The 19,796-nt window shown below is 34.5% G+C and overlaps 1 protein-coding gene across 1 annotated transcript in view; it reads right to left on the bottom strand.

The window, feature by feature from the left end:
- The window catches only part of MGAT4C (MGAT4 family member C), a 323,143-nt gene that overhangs the window by 145,588 nt on the left and 157,759 nt on the right, over positions 1-19,796 (bottom strand). The window contains 1 exon segment of the mRNA XM_074539650.1: positions 4,901-4,949. Within this exon segment, the coding sequence (XP_074395751.1) occupies positions 4,901-4,943 (43 nt within the window). The 5' untranslated portion in view covers positions 4,944-4,949.

Raw genomic sequence — 19,796 nt, 5'->3', positions numbered from 1 at the left:
ACATTTTCAAGAGAGACTCTGGCCTTACTTAGTAGACACCTATCTTTTCAAACCAAGACATTTTACTATACTATATATCTATATATCTATATATCTATATATCTATATATCTATATATCTATATATCTATATATCTATATATCTATATATCTGTATAGATATACATCACTGACTTGATTATTGAGAATAAGAAATTGACAACTGCTTCACACTAGGGATCTAAATATAATGATCATATTTGGCTAAAGAAAAACCCAGTTTCTTCTAATAAAAGAAAAAGGGAAGCAGAAAATTTTAGTCTGTAGGTGATATTTTATGATACAAGTTATAACACCAGTAAACTAGAAATTAGGAGTTGCTGGTGCTTGGCCAAGTGCAAAAGTATTGCCTTCAAAAATAAAAAAAAATCCACCCCCAATTATTTTGTCTGCTACACACAATATTAGCCATCTGAATAACACATTTTCCCAGAAACAGATATTTGGATCCACCCAATGATTCACCATGTTTAAAAATTCTCTCATTATCTCTTTTAACTGAACAATGAGAGAAGGAGTTATAGAAACTCACTGCTGTTGAAAACCTCTTCACCCTGGTTGTTAGATAAAGATTCTACATTTGGAACTGGGCATGTTACGAGATGTAGTTAGCAGCATATTCCAATATGTGTATTTTTACATACTTTTGTATGTATTTTATATATATAGAGAGAGTTATATCTATATCTTCATTGACTCTCTTTCCATCACTATCTTACTTTCTTTACAGGCTCTTCCATATGAAACCAAATGAACAAACTTTTGCAAGTCTGAACACAGCATGTTCCTAAATTTCTTTTATTCATTACATTTTTGACATTTACACTTTAAATGAAGAACTGAGGGAAAGATGTTTGGTTTTGGGTTTTTTTGTAGAAAACATATGTTGTCTACGTTGGCTATGTTTCATTATTTCATGGCATTCTAAGTCCCATTTTTTAATTATTTTTTGAACAGCAAGTTGTCACATATTGATGTAAAGACTTACTGTTTTAAAATGTCCCAGAGAACACATATAATATTTAACGATAAAATATGTAGCTAAACTCATAATTAAAAGAGAACAAGACACAAATGGACATAAAACCAGGAGAGTCCATCTTAACATGTATGGAATCACATGGAAAACCCACTTGTTTTACTATGTAGCGATTCTACACTGGCACACACTGCTCAGAGCACTTGTGGAGTCTTCATCCTCGGAGATCTTCACAAACCATCTGGACATGGTCCTGAGCAACTGACCTTATGTGGCCCTGCTTCAGCAGCAGGGTGGGACAAGGTGGCTTCCAGAGGTCCTGTCCAAACTCAACAATTCTGCATGATTCAGTGAAATCAGTGCAGAGTTACAATTTTAGCTTAGCGAACATTTGAGCCATTTGGCTGCTTGGAGTAAGGGACTGTATCTTTCTATTGTCAGCTCAGTCACTGCACAGTTAAGCTTTTTTACACTTCTGTGTATGTACCATCTGGAGTGGTGACTCTGCTTTTGAAGTTGTTGGTTTACTCAAAAAATGCTGTGTCTGTCAAGTCAGTCTCCGAGGATTTTTCATGTGAAATATTAAACAAGCCAGGTCCAAACTGCTGCATTGTGGTGGTGAGAAGAAATCCACTTCTCAGCATTGTCTGCATTTTGTGTAGCTGTTTCTTTTAACCCTTTCATATAGCAAACCAGTCTTCCCCTTCTTAAAGAACATGTTTTTTTCAAAACATCAAGATTCCATTTTGGTATTTCTGATTTCCTCTGATTTTAATCATAAATCATTAAACATTCCTCTCCTTTTTCTCCAGTAAGCATATTTCTAGAGGAAATGTGATAGGGCACATGTCGTGAAAAAGACGTGGTATGTGTGTGTACATTAGCAAGAGTGTTTTTCCTGGTGACCAGTGTATAGCAATATTAGGCCTTGTGTTTGTAACAGCTTTGTTTTCAAGTATCTCATAGGCATGAGCATCAGAAGAAAGTACCTCCTTGCTTTCAGAGACTTACACTGACTACTGCTAAAAACTGTTGTGGGGAGCAGTAAATCACCTAGTTGGTATCATAATCAGAGTTCTTTGAAAGATAAAAAGTACCTTTACCCCCCTTTCTATGAAAAAGCTCCTGCTGGTGATTTTACAAGAGGAATGTGTTTTGGGCATATTTTTTTTTCAGAGTTTGTCAGGGAGGTGGAGGGGTGAGGAGTTTTTCCTTTAATTTCCTTTTTGTTTTTCTCTCTTCTATACACTTGTAGTTTCTCTCAGGAAATGGAGTCTGCTCAATCCAGATTATCAGAGTTTAAACTAAATTGCCACATAAATCTTCTAAAACACTATTCTGCTTCTTTTCACATCACTATGATGACAGCTAGTCATCCTTCTAAGGAACTTACATATTCTTCATGCTCTAGATCTCCCTGTCTAAATATGTTAGGGATGGATGGATGCTTTTCCCTAACTTTTCTTCAGTTTGAACCTGTTTGGTCCTCCCTTGTGGAACTGAAAAGCTGGCATCATTTGTTAGATCCTCCATGCTTTCTTTTTTCTGGATGTTTGTAGAGAGTGAATTAAGTGCTCTATTGAATTCATGAAACAGATTTTACTTTTGATTCCAAGCAGGCAGAAAAACATCACAAAGCCATTGCATTTCCTAGTAAACAGAAGAAAGAAGATAGGCAAATGGTATCTTCTAAGCAAAAAGACTTGGCAAAAACTATACATTTCTAGAATTTATTAAAAAACCCTTAAAAATAATAGAGTTTGGTCTTATAAATTATGCTGTTTACTACATAAATAAATAAACAAACCATCATAGAAACAACATTTCACTTGTTTGAAGTTCAGACTATTCAAAGACCCTTGCACAGTATTATTTCAGTAGTCTTTGGTCGATTCTTTGTAATATGACACTTAGCTACATGACTGTAGACTTATAGCTTTAGCATCTTCAGAGCCAAGGTCTTAGTTGTTGCCTTCTCAGATGAAGTCTTTCAATCAGTTTAGTTTCCAAATTTGCCTCTCTCCTGGTTACTGCTGCATACTTGCCCATGCCCCATCATATAGGCTGACTCTATAAATCAGCCTCAGTCTCCCTGTTGAGAAAACTCTCCTATTATGTTCGCATTCAAAATACTAATTTCTTCTCTTAATTTAGAGACATGGCAAAAGTGGGCTTCTCTTAAACAAAAACCCCAAAAACTTGACAAAAGAGGACAAATATTTCCATACACACAGTTGAAGCTAGAAGAGATCCCATGACTGATGGATTACCTAGAAATTCTATATTGAGTGCAAAAACCTATGTTAATTCTATATTAATATGCACCATTAAATTTGAAAATCAACCAGTTCAAAGGTTAAGAGTTTCACACATCAATAGCATTAACAGAATATATTTAATAGAAAATTGAATAAAAAAAATGAAGCATGCAGAATAGAATCTCCAACAGAGAATATATGGAACATGTGGCATAATAAGGTAGAGAAATCAAATAAAGAAGTAACTATATGAAGGAGCAATTATATTGCTTTGAAACAATAAAATAAAAATTTTCAAATGTACTAAACTGTTGAAGTTAAAGAAAAAACATCAACTAAAATCAAATTGGTATTATCAACAAATTCTGCAAGTAATTTCTTTTCATTCTCTAGCAATGGAATATGTGACCACATATACATCATTCTTATGGACTCGTCAGATTCTTCAGAAACTTTGTACTTAAAGGAATGGCTTCAGGATACAAAGGTAATTATCCTAACAGCTGAAAACTTTAGTTTTCAGTGTTGATCATAAAGTTTAGAAAATGTAGCAATCTCAAAGCTGAAACCTTCTTTGTATTTTCTGCTTTATATTTAAAATCCTACAATTTAAATGCACTCATAGTTTACATATAACTATGTTTATATATTAGTTTTAATATTGTGACACTGCGACTGCTTTTATAATAGAGTACATATGTCTGATATTTCTCCAGTAGGCAGTAGAATTGCAATATGTGATGCCCCAATTTGTTTAAGTCTCAAAGTATATTTAGATTAAGTAATTAAAGCTAACACTTGACTATTGATAAGGTTTTCATGAATTCAGGCCATGAATTCATGAATTTTGGTAAGAAATGTTTGACGTATGCTGTATGTTAAAGTAGTAACATTAATGGGACTATAATGCAAGCAGAAATCAAACAGCACTGAATAGATACAATAAAGATTTTGTGACTCCCACATTTATTTGTTTCATCACAGATGCCATAAATAGATTCTTAATCTATATGTAAATTAGATTATTTCATACTAGGAAACTGCATTAAACAACTGCTGGAGCGTCTTTAAAACAGCATTTTGGGTGTCTGTAAAAAAGGATGACTTTTGTACATGAGTTATGAACCACAAGACAAAACTTTCTCTTTCTCTTTAGTTTGGTTTAAACTTTTGCATGGTATTCATATTGGGATATAACTATAGATTTTAGGTCCTCTGAATGTTATTAATGAACCAATGCTTGCCTCTGTGTTTGAAGACTCACAGATCTGAAATATCTGCTGTCATGCCTAAGCATCTACCTTTAGAAACACATGAATGCTTTTGCCAGATCAGTGGCACCACTACTGTACTTCACTGGTATTTCAGAAATTGTTTTTATGGTGATTAATAGACTTTTACACCTGTAGAAGCACACAACAAGCAACAAATTGTAATCCATCCTTTCTACTGTGAAGCAAACTGTCCCTCACTACTGCATGCATTTCCTCCAGCTTGCTTTTCAAGCTAGACTCATCAGTAATGACCAGGCCAATGTCTAACTTTCGCCATGTATAATACAAATATCACCTTCTAGCCTCCTACCACAAAGGTGCTAAAAGGAAGTAAAATCTTTAACTGCTCACCAGTCCTCCTGTGGTTTTCCACTGCATATCTGAATCTAGCCATGGGGAGCTGCTGAAAAATATAGACTGCATTGCATTAGTTGTACTACAAAGTTCAACTCTTGATTCTTTGTTTATCAGCACATAAAAGAGGATAAATTGTGTCAGTTACAACTGAGCAGATGTAATCTAACCCTCCCCTGTCTGAGAGGTGATTTCAGGTAGACTTCTCCCCTTGACAGGCATTTCTGCTACTGACAGATAAATCTGATATACTGAGCTTCTGAAAATTGAGTACTTTCCTCCTGATATGGGAGCCTCTTTGGGTCTACTGAACATCTATGGGTCACATCCAAATGAATGTGTTTGCTCTTAAACTATTTGAACCATGCCCCCATACAGACTGTCCTGTCAGTGTTAGGCTGGAGATTCAGGGTAACATTTTTAAAGGACAAAATATTCATATATCAGTTGCATTCAGTCATTCACAGAGAAACCTTAACAGAAAAGAACTGTGTTTGTTAGAACTATAAACCAAACAGGATAGATTGCAAGAAAAAAAAGGTACAGCGGTGTTTTTTCAAATTTCCGAAGGTAAACAGGGCTGAATTTTTAAAGCACAGTTGGTTAAACATTGGGCATGGACAGACAATCTACTTATATTACAGAGTGTGTTAACTACCGAGTACTTAAAAACAGAGAGACAAACCACAAATAAATACCCCTGAAGCAAACTCTTCTATGTCTAAAAGAGGACTGAAAAAAAAAAAAAAACTAAACAAAAAAAACCCCAAAAAATCCAAAAAATCCAAAACAAAAAAATTACTCTTAAGATCTGTCATGACAGCAACATGAATTCTAATTTGAGATCTAATTTTCCTATTTGCATGTATGCATTTGCAAGAAAGCATCAGAGGAAACAGGCATACCTGTCTGAGTTATAATTTAATTTGCCAGTTATTTCTAATCACATCTTTCTTGGTAGGTAAAAATTGTCATTGAGAACCTGCACATGGTACCAACCTGAACGGATTGTTAGTCAGCACTGACAGTTTGCCTGCACAAATGCAGCCTGTAGTTGACCTGTATTACTTCTGCAATACCATCAACATGCCACATACCAGAAACTCTTCTATAGCTATATTTTAGGCAGTAATATTTCAAAAGACAATGAAACAGCAAAACAACAAAAGATGAAATTAGAACTGGTTACTTAACTTCACATGTAAATATTTTAACAAGATTTCTATTCAAACACAATGAAGTTTTCCATATATAGATTAAGGCTTTATTTTAACTTCCGATAGAGAAAGTATCAAGGTATCATCATGCACCTCTACAGAAAACCCCTAGCCTTGGATTACACCTGTGGCCAAGGAAAGAAGCAAAACTGATAGATGAGTCTGCCAAAGCTAGCCTAGCTTATTGAAAATAACCCATCTGAACATAAATTTAGAAATATGTAGAAATAGGGTGATATAAAACTTTTACAATAGATGTTTTCAGTAAATGGTGCATTTTTGGAGCCATACATTTCCATTCTACAGTTCGTTTTCATTTTTTTCTCCAATACATCTAAGGGCTGTCTGCCTGAGTTGTGTATTTTATTCTACTATTTCTTCCTCCAATCACAAAGATATGTATAATGTAAAGTATATTGAATATTAGGGATATAAAGCTTTCAAGATTTCATCTTCCGTTATAAATTACAAAGGTAAAAAAACATAAATGTAAGTTTAAGTTCTATAGAGTTGAGAGAAATATATTCTCTTTTGAATAATCCCTGCCTTAAGGAGGGCATAGACTACCTAGATATTATTTTAGGTTTTTGGTATAGATAAAAGAAATAAAAAAAACTTTATTATATACGTCTTCAATTACAAATTACATGATCTCATTTAAAATATTATATTCAATGATTTTAAATTACTTTTATGGTAAATGGAAATAATCCTACATGTTTTGAATGTATCTTTTATACACGTGTACTGAATAGAATATATAAAGAAATAAATAGCTACACATACCTAGTGGTATACCAGAAGAGCAGGGCAGTACAGAACATGCAAAATGTTGTTACCCTTACATCAACAGTAGCATGGTATGTGTTCTGTGTCCACCAAAATTGGTGAATTTATGAATCAATAGTAACCGGAGAGCTGCATTATAAAACCTCAAATCTAACAATGGTCTTGGAATGATCACTGGTTATTTTTATAGCTATTTTGTGAAGCATAAATAACTAGAAGGCTTCAAAGAGCCCAGATGAACTCCCTCTACCTTTTTCAACCCTTTCCTATCATATCTTAGTCTAAAAATCATTCCAGTCTGCGCTGTTATATTAGCAACTATTTCTAGTCACTGCAAAAACTATATAACCATGCACCTTAATAATATATTCCATATATGGGGACCAGCAATGTAAACAACATATATCCACATTTATGATCTAAAGTCCTTCCACTGCATTGTTCCTCTCTCCACAGTATTTTCTTCAATTAATATAAAATACTATAATTAAATTTATTGAATTTTTCTACCAATCCACATTTGTGAAAATGGATACAAGGGGAAAAAGATTGTCTTACACCTGAATGACAACTTCAAGTACTATTAGATCTATTAGCTTTTTGAGTAAAAATCATTGGTAGACATTGTAGGCATATTCCAGGTGAAATTTGCTTTTATTATATACAAATAGAATTACCAGAAAAGTGGTCAAACAGGATAAAAGGCAGGACTTCAATTACATTTCAAGGCAAACTGTGTTCATGAATATCAGTATCTGCCTTTCATGAAAAGATTATGTCATTAAAAATTGCTGGAGAACAAACCCCCAACACAAAAACCAGATGAGAGATGTCCAGCACTCTAACAACTCCCTCAAGGGAACAGATATTAAAATGAAGTCCAAGTCATTTTATTAATTACTTTGTAATTTCAGTAAGTGATTCATGGTATGATTTGATCTTCACAAATTCCTTAGAGCAAAAATTATGACTTTCCTCAGTTCCAGGATGTAAATGATTTTGCTATTGAAAAGTAAATTGTTTCAATTAAGAACAATTTCCAAGACTGAGTTCCTCAGCACAGATTTTCAATTGTTCTTATTTAGCTCTTTATTCTTTTATACCTGACTTAATATATTGACCTAAAAATTCAGATTTATTTTTTCATTTTAATGCAATTTCTTCTGCTTTTTTAATGACAGAAGATTGTCTCCTGCTCTGTACAATAACTTTTTAAGTAACTTTTCTAAACTACTTAGTTTAGTAAAATGGCAGGAATGTAAAAAAATTAAAGTTATTTATAAATACACATGTAATAGAATAGAATTAGAATAGAATTCAGATTAAGATTGATTCCACAGCATTAACCCTCCATTTATGATCAATCATAAAGGCCATTTATAAAATATATTTCATTCTTTAATGTTTTCATTTTGTGAACATTACTGGGAATATTTTCATTTTAATATCCAAACACCCTGAGAATATTAAATTTGGTTTCCATTCCCAGCATGTGTGTGAAACCCTCTTGTATTTATAATACTATTGGAGATATTTTTAGATATCTTGTCTTTAAAGGTAGCTACTTTGTAATGTAGTTATTGATCTTAGAGTTTGTTTGTCATAGGTAAAATGAAGACTATTTCGTAGGATGCGAATACTTATATATACTTACATCTTTTTCTTTTTGGCTTTCATTTGTTAAAAAAGTGATATTTTGATGGATTTTTTTTCTTTTTTTGTTATGCACAACTATTTATGCAATTAGTAAGCAAAACCAAAGATGTATATGTCATGCAACATAGAAACATGGTCATATTCACAAATATATTTTCATCTTTCTTGCATGTTTTGGGCTTTTTTCACAAATATCTGATTTCCATTGTTTGCAGCACTTATTCCTAGGAGCAAAAATCAAAACATTTTGTGTTTATAGTACCACCCATTATTCACAATTTGTATGCAATCAAATAATTAGCTGCATATTCAGAAATTGACACCAGCTACAGGAGAACTCAACAAAACATGTCATGTGTAGAAGACAGCTGCTTTAGTGTATGTGAGTCAGAAATGTGTCACTGGATCCTTAGTTCTGCACCTTTCCCTCTGACTTGTTTCTTTACTTACTCATTTAAGATGCTCGATGTTTTTGAAACAATTTTATACAATGAAGCATTTCTTTTCATTTCATCAGCTTTCTTACTAAAAATAAACAAACATTGCCTCTTCATATTCTCCAAATAAATTTGACTTTTAATGAAAACAAAACCTTGTGAGCATCAAGAGGTGAGTTCATGATAAGAAGCGTTTGGTGGAAATACCAACTGAAACTATTCCACGTCCTTCTTGTAATGAGGACAGAAGGTGGGATTACTCATTTTAAAACCTGAATCAGTTTGCTGCTCCCACTCACCAAATGACTCTGCCAGCAGCTGCTGCCAACAAATTGTGGCTGGTTAAGCAGCCACAAGCAGTACGGATGGAACAGCAAACAACAGTGGCGTGGAATGGAAAGAAAAAGTGGGAGCACCTTAAACCAGGATTACTGGATTCTTCGGACCAAGAAATTACAGCAGACAACATTTGATATCGTGAACAGTACAACAAATATTTGGGGTGCAAGAGAGGAAAAAAGCTACTAAGGTTTTCCATGAATACTTTGATATAAACATAGAGTTTGGAAACGCCTGACTCAGCCCTGTTTTCTATATGTGATGAAGCCAGATAAGTAACTGCACTTTTCCACTGGAGTTCACGGTTCGTAAAGCTGTCACCGCTGACTCTTGCCTGATAGCACTGGGGAAATGACCGCTCACAGCACAACAAGAATGCAGATTGAATTGCTTTGACTATGGGTGTCTTGGGACCTTGCTAAACATTTTATCCAGGAACCAAGTCCTGTCAGTTCTTAAAACAACTGGAAAAACTGCCCCGTGATACAGATCCTACTCTCCACATCTTTTAGACTACTAATCTCAATTCCATTTAACAAAAACAATGGCATCCAAACCGACAGCTCTACTTGCTGAAAGTATTCTTAAATTAATTTGCATTATGCATAATTCAGTGTTGGAAAAGACAAAACTTGATTCTAGAATTAGTTGAATTAATGTGCAGAAAATAATGAAGAAATAATGAACATCATATCTAATTTTAGCTTTAGTTGGAATGACTTTTTGCACATAAAGACTTCTTTGGAAATTTTAGAACAAGTTAAGCCAAGTTAGAAAGGCTCACACTGCTCCCTAAAATATAAGTATTTAGTGTTTGCATGTTGTTAGCCCAAAATTGGAGGAAGGTTTCTGAAAATTTAAGTATGCACTGGAAATTAAATCTTCTGGTTCTCCATAATGTTAAAAATTCACAGTCAGAATATTTTTATAGTGATTGCCTGAAGAGAATATCCACAGAGTAGATGTCTGAGAGACTGAAATGTTTTGGTTCATGGCTTAAACATCAGTGTGAAGACTTTTGAAATCTTTATAAAGAAGCTGTGACCACTGAAGCCCACCTGTGCCTTACGATGCCTTGTGAGTGAAACTTGGGACTGTGAGTTAAGACACCTAAGGGAACTTAAGATAAAGATGACACTATTCAATCATTTCAGGCCTAAGAAAAAGCAAACAAGGCTGAGGGAGAAAAATGTATCCACAAGAAAGCCAAACCCAGCACCTTTCCTGGAAATCAGGTCTAGCTGAGTTCAGAGTGGGGGAGGCCATAGCCCACAGGCTCATCTGCTGAGGCCAGGTTTGCACACTCTCCCACCAACCCAGGCGGGGAGAGGAGAATTTTGGATGTGTGTCATAACCACTGGTGAGAGGCAGTGAGCACTCATCCTCCCTCGCACCAACTGGCTGAGCTGTGAACCTCCCCGGCCCAGGAAGGCCTCATCCACGGGACAGTCACATGAGAGGCAGCAGAGGAGGTGTCATAACCCATCAGGGACCCCCCAAAGTGCCTCCAGATTCCAGAGACCTTGCAGCACAGGATTGTGCATGATACAAAGTGAAAAACCAGATCTGCTTCAGAAGTCTGCTGCAGGAGCCTGTGTCAAGCTTGCTCCCCCTGAGGAAAGGTATCTGGGCATTCCCACCTGGCTTATCAATATGTATATTAATCCATTGGCCTCTGTGGGTTTTTTTGGGGGGTACCCTCACTGCCAAGAAGACCAGATGGAGAGGATCAACGGGACATCACTGGGATCCACTGAATGGTGATATTTTCCTTAGTCTGTCCTGTCACTATTTTTCTTTCCCCTCATCTCTTTTCTATTTCTTTCTCTTCCCCAGCTCCCCCATCCCCTGCCCCATCTCTCATTTATTAAAGTTTTAGTTTTCTTTTTTAACTTCAAAAGAAATGCAAGGGAAAATCATCACTTCTAAATCTCACTGCAAATGACTATACTATAGAGTCCAACCTGCAAAAAACAATTTTAAAATATTCTTTTTGGATAGAGGATCAAAGCGAAATATCTACCAGAATTAGAACTAAAATGCATTTGAATTCTGTAGGCCCTCCACAAAAATAATTATTTGACTTTGATTATATTAAAATGAAAGTATGTAACTCACTTTTATATGATCTAACTGAATAAATTATAAATAAAGGAAAGCAAAAGGGAAAAAAGTAACAGTATCTCAGGTAAATATGAACGTCTGTGGTGATGGTGTATTCATTTGATGCAAAATTTGTTCATCACTTCGCCCTTCATACATGTACACTCACCCAGTTAAATTTATTCATTATTTAAAGTTATAAATATAATACATACATGAAGATGGGGAGGGTTATTGGAATAACTCCAAGTTTATACTTTTAAACCTTCTTTTTGTGTAAAATTTATGATGTACAATTGTAAAATGTGTACAATTCAATGTTATATATACAAACAGTTCGTGTTTCAGGTGTAACATATCGTAATATGATGAAATATACCTTATTTTTATTACCTTATATATTACCTGCTTATACATAACTGTATAATACATATTACCTGTATGTATAGTACTATAATTTATTTAAATATATATCTTATACAAATATAGAATGGTTTGAGTTGGTAGGGACAGCAAAAAGCATCTAGTTCTAGCCCTCTGACATATGCAGGGATGGCATGCACTACACCAGGTTGCTCAGAATTCCATCCAGTTTGACCCGAATACTTCCAGGGATGAGGCCTCCACAACTTGTCTGGGCAACCTTTTCCAGTGCCTCACCAACCTCACAGTAAAGAATTTCTTCCCAATATTCAATCTAAAATTACTCTCTGTCAGTTGGAAGCCATTCCCCCTTGTCCTGTCAGCACACACCCTTCAGCTACTGGAAGGTAACCATTAGGTCACCCAGAATCCTTCTCTTTTCCAGGCTGAACTATCTCAAACCTCTCAGGCTTTCCTCACAAGGTAAGTGCTCCATCCCTCTAATCATCTTGGTGTCCTCTGGACTGTGTGGACTCCCTCCAGCAGCTCCATGTCCTTCCTGTGCTGGGAGCCCAGAGCTGATGCAGCCCTGCAGGTGGGGTCCCACAGGAGCAGAGGGGCAGAATCCCCTCCCTCCCTGCTGCCCACGCTGCTTTGGATGCAGCCCAGGACACCTTTGGCTCTCTGGGCTGGGAGTGCCATTGCTGGGTCATGTCCAGCCTCTCATCCCCCAGCACCCCCAAGTCCTTCTCAGCAGGGCGGCTGTCCATCTATCCATCCCCTGGTTTGGATTTATAACGGCAGTTGCCCTGACCCAGGTGTAGCTCATTGCACCTGCTCTTATTAAATCTCAAAAATTCCCATAGACACATTTTTCAAGCCTGTCCTGGTGTTTGGATGCTATCCAGTCCTTCAGGTGTGTCAACATCACTCTGCTTGGTGTCATCTACAAACTTGCTGACGATGCACTCAGTCCCTTCATCTATGTAATCAATAAAGATATTAAATAATACTGGTGTGTAGGTATATATATACACACACACAATAGAATAAGAAAACAAAACCAAAATCAAACCCTCAATAAAATAAAGAAATTATACAGTTTATTGAGAAGACACTGACATATAGGTATCACTAGTACTTTCCAAAAGTGAGAAATTGCTCAATATTATGCTCAAAAAGTTAGACGTCATTTCAATGAGCAGCTTAGAAAAACAATTCTTACAATTTTTCTCAGACAATCCACTACCCAGTCAAACGTAGCAATGTGCAGAATGGTGTAATACACAAAACTAAATGTCATATTTTTTTGGACTTTCATATACCAGCTTTATTCTGATTAAATAATACAACTTCTTAAAGTAGAAGCTTCCATTTTTATTATTTTTAATGAGTCCATGCAGAAAGATGAAAAAATTAGATTTTACTCCTTGGTGATTATACTCACAAAATGTTACTTATATCATAACAATTTTTTTCTAATGTAGAAAAATGAATGGGGAAATGATTGGTAATCTAATCGGACTTTGCCTTTATATTTCACATAATATAATGTGTGAAATATTACCAGACTACCTGAAAGGAAGATAAGCAGACAAGTTCAGAAAAGTGCAAATTCATGTCTATAGCTGAAAGATTTTTTGATATCTCAATAGTATAAAATGCAGTAAAAATGTATATGAAAAAGAAATCAAGCATTTTTAGTATTCCAGATTATGACTAGATATATTTGACTGTGGGAACCTGAATGAAAGTTATAGGCCATTTGAAACCCACTTGATTTTGAATCAAAATCAGATCAGTGGGGCTGTGATATGCTATTTAAGAACAGGGTAACTAACTGAAGAGAAAAAGTTTTAAAGTCTTTTCATGTAGTTTTGAAGAATGATAAATGTTTGCTTCAGGTTTGGATCTATTACTAAAAATAAGATACTTTTAGCACCTGCTGCTATGATAGAGCTAGGATTGTCATACCTGCCGTACTCAGGCATTTATTAAACACTACATTATGTACGAGAACAGCTGATTGCTTCAGGGTTCCAGAGAATACATGGAAACATGGAAAAATGCATGGAGAAGCCTTTGAATAGTGATCTAATTCAATGTTTTACTCTGGGTAGTATGAACTGAGTTAAAATACAAACAAAATAAAAGTACATGATTTTTCATCTTTTTAATTCAATACTATATAAACCTGTATAGCTATAATATGTAAAAGAAGTTGGACAAGAGGATCTGTTTCCTTGAATACGAAGAGTTTATCCTGAGTAGAGTTTGAGAATTTAGGGAGGTAAAAGAAGATTAATCATTTTGATTCTGTATATACAAAATGGGAAGACAAAATCAGGGCAAGACAAAGATATAATGACACAAAAGAAAGAAAAAAACCTTCAGTTTTTCCTCTTAGATGATGTTATATGACTTGAAATACGTAAAGTAGGAGGTTCTCATAGAATAAAAATCATTGTGAGTGTGAAAAATAAAATATTGTGAAAGCTAGGGTTTCTGAGAAAGAATTTCAACAAATTCTTCCAGGACTGGGGCAGTAGCATCACAGGGAGAGCTGATAATGAGAGCTGAAAGGACACGGGAAATTGGCCCTTCTGTCATATCTGTAAGGAATTATGAATGTCTTTTCAGAATATGATATCAGAATGCCAAACTGATTGTCCAGGGCTCCTTAACATGTTAAAAAGGAATAAGTAATCTAAAAGAACATATGGATTATCTGGCACAGTATAGTGTATTCAGGTGGTTATGTCATGGAGGTCAGGCACAGGCACTGCTAGTGAGATTTTTAAATCACATTAAGGGAAGCATCCTATATTACATATATTTTAAATGTTAATTTCATATTTGAAAATACATTATATACAATATAGCCACAGAATTTAAGTGTATTATTTTGATAAAGTACAGCTAAAATAAAGATTATTCTATTCTATTAAGTCAAGTTGGTAAGAATTTTTATATGGTATCTATGATTATATCTAGCAACTCACTTCAAAGTTACAATTGCCAAAAAGAAAAGTTATTAATTTCTTGTGAGCTAGGTCTAAAGAACATTAATCCTACTTGGAAGTTATCACCAGGGAAAATTTAAGAAATTTATGTTCAGGTCATAATCAATATCCTTGATTTAACTAACAGAGACAAACTCTGGCTCCCCAGAGTCTTCCTCTTTGCCAAGGAACTTAACCTAGAGAAAAAGACAAACCTTACTTTCTCATTTTTTACAATTATAACACTATTAAAAAAAAGTTTTAAATGAGAGGCTAATAACCAAGGGAAACAAGTAATTATACCTAATGACTTTAAAATCCCAAGGTAAAGGTAATAAGAGTCACAGTTCTTAACTATGGACTGAATACACATGTAAATGTTGACACGCATAAAGAAATTATTTGGAAGACCTGAGAAGTAACTGAGAAATTATCATTAAAGTCAGGTTCAGTAGCTCTTCCTCTCTGAGGATTTGTTTATTGGGACAGTTTTCTTTAATGAAATTAGGGTTGATATGCTCTGAATTTTTGTTACAGTTAAATTTAATCATCAGCTGAGGAGGAACTTTTAATGTTTAGTCCATTTTCATTTCTGCTTCCTAACACCTATCTATAAAATATTTCTTCACCTTTTTTTTACTGTGTACTATATTATTCTCTTGCTGTATGTTTTTTTAAAGAAGATAGGAGATGAAGGCTACTTTTAATAATTGGAGAGAGGCATGTTCAGACTTAGAATACTACAAAAATATGCTCCTTTATGCAAAGCTAAAATACTGTGGACTTAAGTGAGGTTAGAATTGTCCCTGTTTGAAAAAAATCACGTGTCATGAGAAAATAAATACTAAGACGGCACAAATTGCATTGCGAAATGTAACTTCAGACATGAACACATCTCAATAATGAATACTAGATGCACATAGAATCCCATTTATTTCTACAACTTCAAAACAACTATGGAATAATATGAATTCATACAAAAGAGGCTGGAAAAAATCAAAAACACACATGCACACATCCTCTTTAATTCATGTTCCTTCCAACAATGTCACATTTGCCACAGATTATGTAGCTATAATATACAGGTAATTTTCCTTCACTCCATTGGACAACATGTGCAACCTACCCTTACCCTCCTGTCAGGAGGTGTAAACTTAAATATCTCCATTAATCAAAATTATTGTCAAATTTAATATTGTTGATCAGGTTCACTCTGCAGTAGTGTCAGCTGTAAGTTACATGCACACTGTAAATTTCAGTGCAAGAGATTTCACAGCAAATAATGAGAAAATTTTGGTTTCTCACTTGTAAATTAGACCCTGGGTCTTCTAGTGTTTATGATCATCTTGTTTATGATAATTCATAAACTTCAGTACTGCAAGAGTAAAAGCATTTTACAGTAGTGGATAGTATTTGTACAAAATCTTTGTGATAGTACCAATGTCCATCATGTCATTTCTATTCACCTTTTTCATGAACAGGTATCCCAAAAATTGTGAAGAATCTTCTAGGTATGCTAAATGTTACATCAGATGGTGTAAGTAGATACTGTTAAGGAAGAAGGTGCAAATACAACAGCTTCTTGTCTTCCACTCACTGAATGTCACCTGTGATCTCTGAGTTGAACCAAAATCTATCAAGTGCCATTAAAGTTTAGTATATGTGGCTACAGATTGAAACATACTGCACTCTAGTAAAGCACAGCTCCTGCAGAGCAAATGGCAATTGGGACTTTCTTCAAGACACTGTCATTATTTGTCTCACCACCCTTCTTCATTGTCTTAAGAAAATTGGAATGTAACTGATGGGAATACCAGTGAGTCCAAACATTTTTGTTCAATCCCTTTCAGCGGATGACCAATCTACTTATGGAACTCAGTGCAATAGCCCTGATTGTAGGGCTACATAAACAGACTGCTTTGGGTCTCCTTCTCACTAAACTGCCTATGGGTTGGGTAGCAATGCTTGGCTCTTAAATTGTTCCATGTTCCCCTTTCCAATAGATTAGAGTGTAGATTCAGGCAATTGCTTACCTACCACCAGACATCTTTGCTCTGTGATTATCCTTTGAATTCATCTTCAATATGTATGTGGTGCAAAAAGGAGGGAAAGAGAAAAAATAAATGGAAAGTTGTGTCAGCAGAGATGTGAACTAGGCTGAGTGATGCCATTTTTTAGACTGAGGTGTCTTGATTTATGGATGCATTGCTGAGAGTGAGTGTTTGGTTGAGGGCAATGGCTTCTATAACTATAATAGAAAAGAGAATTTTATTACAAGAACATTGAATTAAACCTTTGGATGTATAGAAGGGATTGAGAGGGTCTTTATTACTTACTCATACCCACTTACATATCCATTACTATTACTGGCTTTAGCTAAAAATTTTCCTTTTCTATCTCATGTTAGCTTTGTAAAATTTCTGCAAGTGTCATCAAAGCAAAAGATCTAGAAAATAAATTTTTTGAATGGGCATTAATCACATGCATTTATGTTGTTTCTAAATTCTTTAGCAGTCTGACATACAACTTAGCTAGATGAGGCCATGCAACTCAAAAATTGTTGTGTCACCTAGTAATTTCAAAAAAGAATAAACTCTTAAGTATGAGATCAATGCTTAGTGAGTAATTTTCTGAATTATTTTAGGTAGAAGGATCAGATATTTTCATTGCAATCTAGGACTTCTTCAAGTTCTGCCAGCATTACTGTAATTTGTTTTATAGTAAGAAGCCAACTTCTTGAAAAAAACTTTCAGGAATGCATTAATTTAAAGAATTATAGTCAGTAGTACTGTGTGTTAGAGGCATATCAATATTACAAAATCCTAGAGATGGATGAGAATTTGATTGGCATAAGTAATGAGAATTAGGGAATTGGAAAGTATACAATAGATAATAAGGAGGGAGAAACAACTACTTAGGGAATCTACCTATTAGCTAAGAAAGGCTTTGATGCAAAATCAAAACAATCACGGCAAACTTGCATGTTTCCTGCTATAATGTTCATTTAATCACTCAGCCCACAGCCAGTGGGACCTCAGGCACACTGGGCTCGATGCTGAAATATGAGTGCTTTGCTCACGCATAGTGGCCAAACACAGTCACTTCTGGAAGATGCCTGCAGCAGCCTGGGAATAAGTTGCACAGGAATCTCTGTCTGTATCCACAATCACAGCAGCATGACTATGGATTATTGGCTCTTACTGACCAGAAATATAGAGTTAATCACATCAGACCAGTTATTCTATGTAGCAGAATGATACAGAACTCTACAAAGTGTTATCCAAATCACTAGAAATTCTCCAAATAACTCTCTTCAGTATATTTGCTTATTAACCTATATTAACAGGCAGCTGTTATACAGGATGGATTGGCAAAATAATGCAGAATTAGCACTTTATAAAAAATGTTCATCACAAAGAGAATTAATACACACATTAAAATGTATTAGTAGTTCACATCATCCACACATTAATGTAGTGCTTCCTCCCTGTATTATTTGGATTATTCCTTCTGGCATTTTGCATTGTCAAGCGGTATGTTCTATGCCCAAAACACTGTTGTTAATTTTAGTAATCTACATAGATATCTGAAGATCCTGTACTGAAAATTACTCCCTGGAGAAGACAATGTTTATCAGTGATGATGAAAGATGCGACAACACTATATATTTCACTGGTTTGGCAATAAGCATAATATAGAATTTGCATACTAATGATTTTTGATATTTGCTTATCTTTCATGTAGGGCTTGTATTATCAAATTGATACAAGCATTGGAATTGGCTTTTTTCCTAAGTTTTATTCTAGAATTTCAACAATTTTAAATGAATGTTTTTATACATCATCCTTGTTATTACCACATTGAACTGTACATATATATACATATATATATATACACTTATATATAAAATAATCACAATTCCCCCCGAAGTGCATTAAAAAACATTACAACCTAAATTTAAATTGAAAAACCTTCTAGCTTGAATCTATAATTATTGGTTTTATATGAGGGTGTCTACTGACTGTAAATTTATTGAATCACATAGGTAGAAAGCAAAATACTTCATTTTGGTAATTTAAAATGTAATTACAAGAAAAAAAGATTAATTCCTATTGGAAATTGATTTCTAGGCATTTACAAACTTAAAATCTTAAAATATATTTTGGGATTAGAGAACTTTATAATCTATACATTTCAGGACATATTCATCCTTACAAGAAGCCTTTTTTGAATGACCATGAAATTTGAAGTCAACAGCACATTCATTAACTCACTGTTTTGCCCATCAAGATGGCTAAAATTTATCTCATTATAGCTTCCAAAACATATTGAAATGCCTAAATATAGTGATGTATTAATTTTGATAAGCAAAAGTGTTAATATCTCTTTAAGTTAAGGTGTATTTTTGCAAGCACATTCTGATCTAATTTATGAGGTGCTCTTCTAGAGGGTTGTACACTTGTCCAGTTGAAATAGAGATCTTCTAAATTGGGCAGTAAGTAGGTGCTACCACCTTGAACAGTTAGCACCTGGCTAAGGAAGAGTAAATAAAGAGCTGGAATAAATAGTTGTTTTAAAATTCCTTGGTGACCTTTCAGGGAATCTGTGCTTTTTAATATAATCCTAGGTATGTGATCTGGAAAAGGTATTAAAAAATGATGTATATATGATTATATTAAAATTATTTAGAAAGGTTAAAAGTGACAGCAAAGAATTGCAGAAGTGGTTTATGATACTAAGTAACTGAACCATAAAATGACAGAATAAATTCAGTGTAAACTGTTAAGAAAAAATATGGGAAAAATTTTTTTCGTGCATATATTTGAAAATGGGTCCTAAACTAATGTCTTAGAAAAAGCATTAAGGTTATTAAGGTTAATGTTATGAAAACAGTTCCTAGCAGCAATCAAAATTGTGACAAGAAAAAAATATAAAAGAAAATTATAAAACATTACTGCAATGTTTCACAATTGTGTAATTCCTATGT

This window comes from Zonotrichia albicollis, chromosome 4, assembly GCF_047830755.1.
Source record: "Zonotrichia albicollis isolate bZonAlb1 chromosome 4, bZonAlb1.hap1, whole genome shotgun sequence".
NCBI lineage: Eukaryota > Metazoa > Chordata > Aves > Passeriformes > Passerellidae > Zonotrichia > Zonotrichia albicollis.
This window is presented reverse-complemented; position numbering and strand designations above follow the sequence as displayed.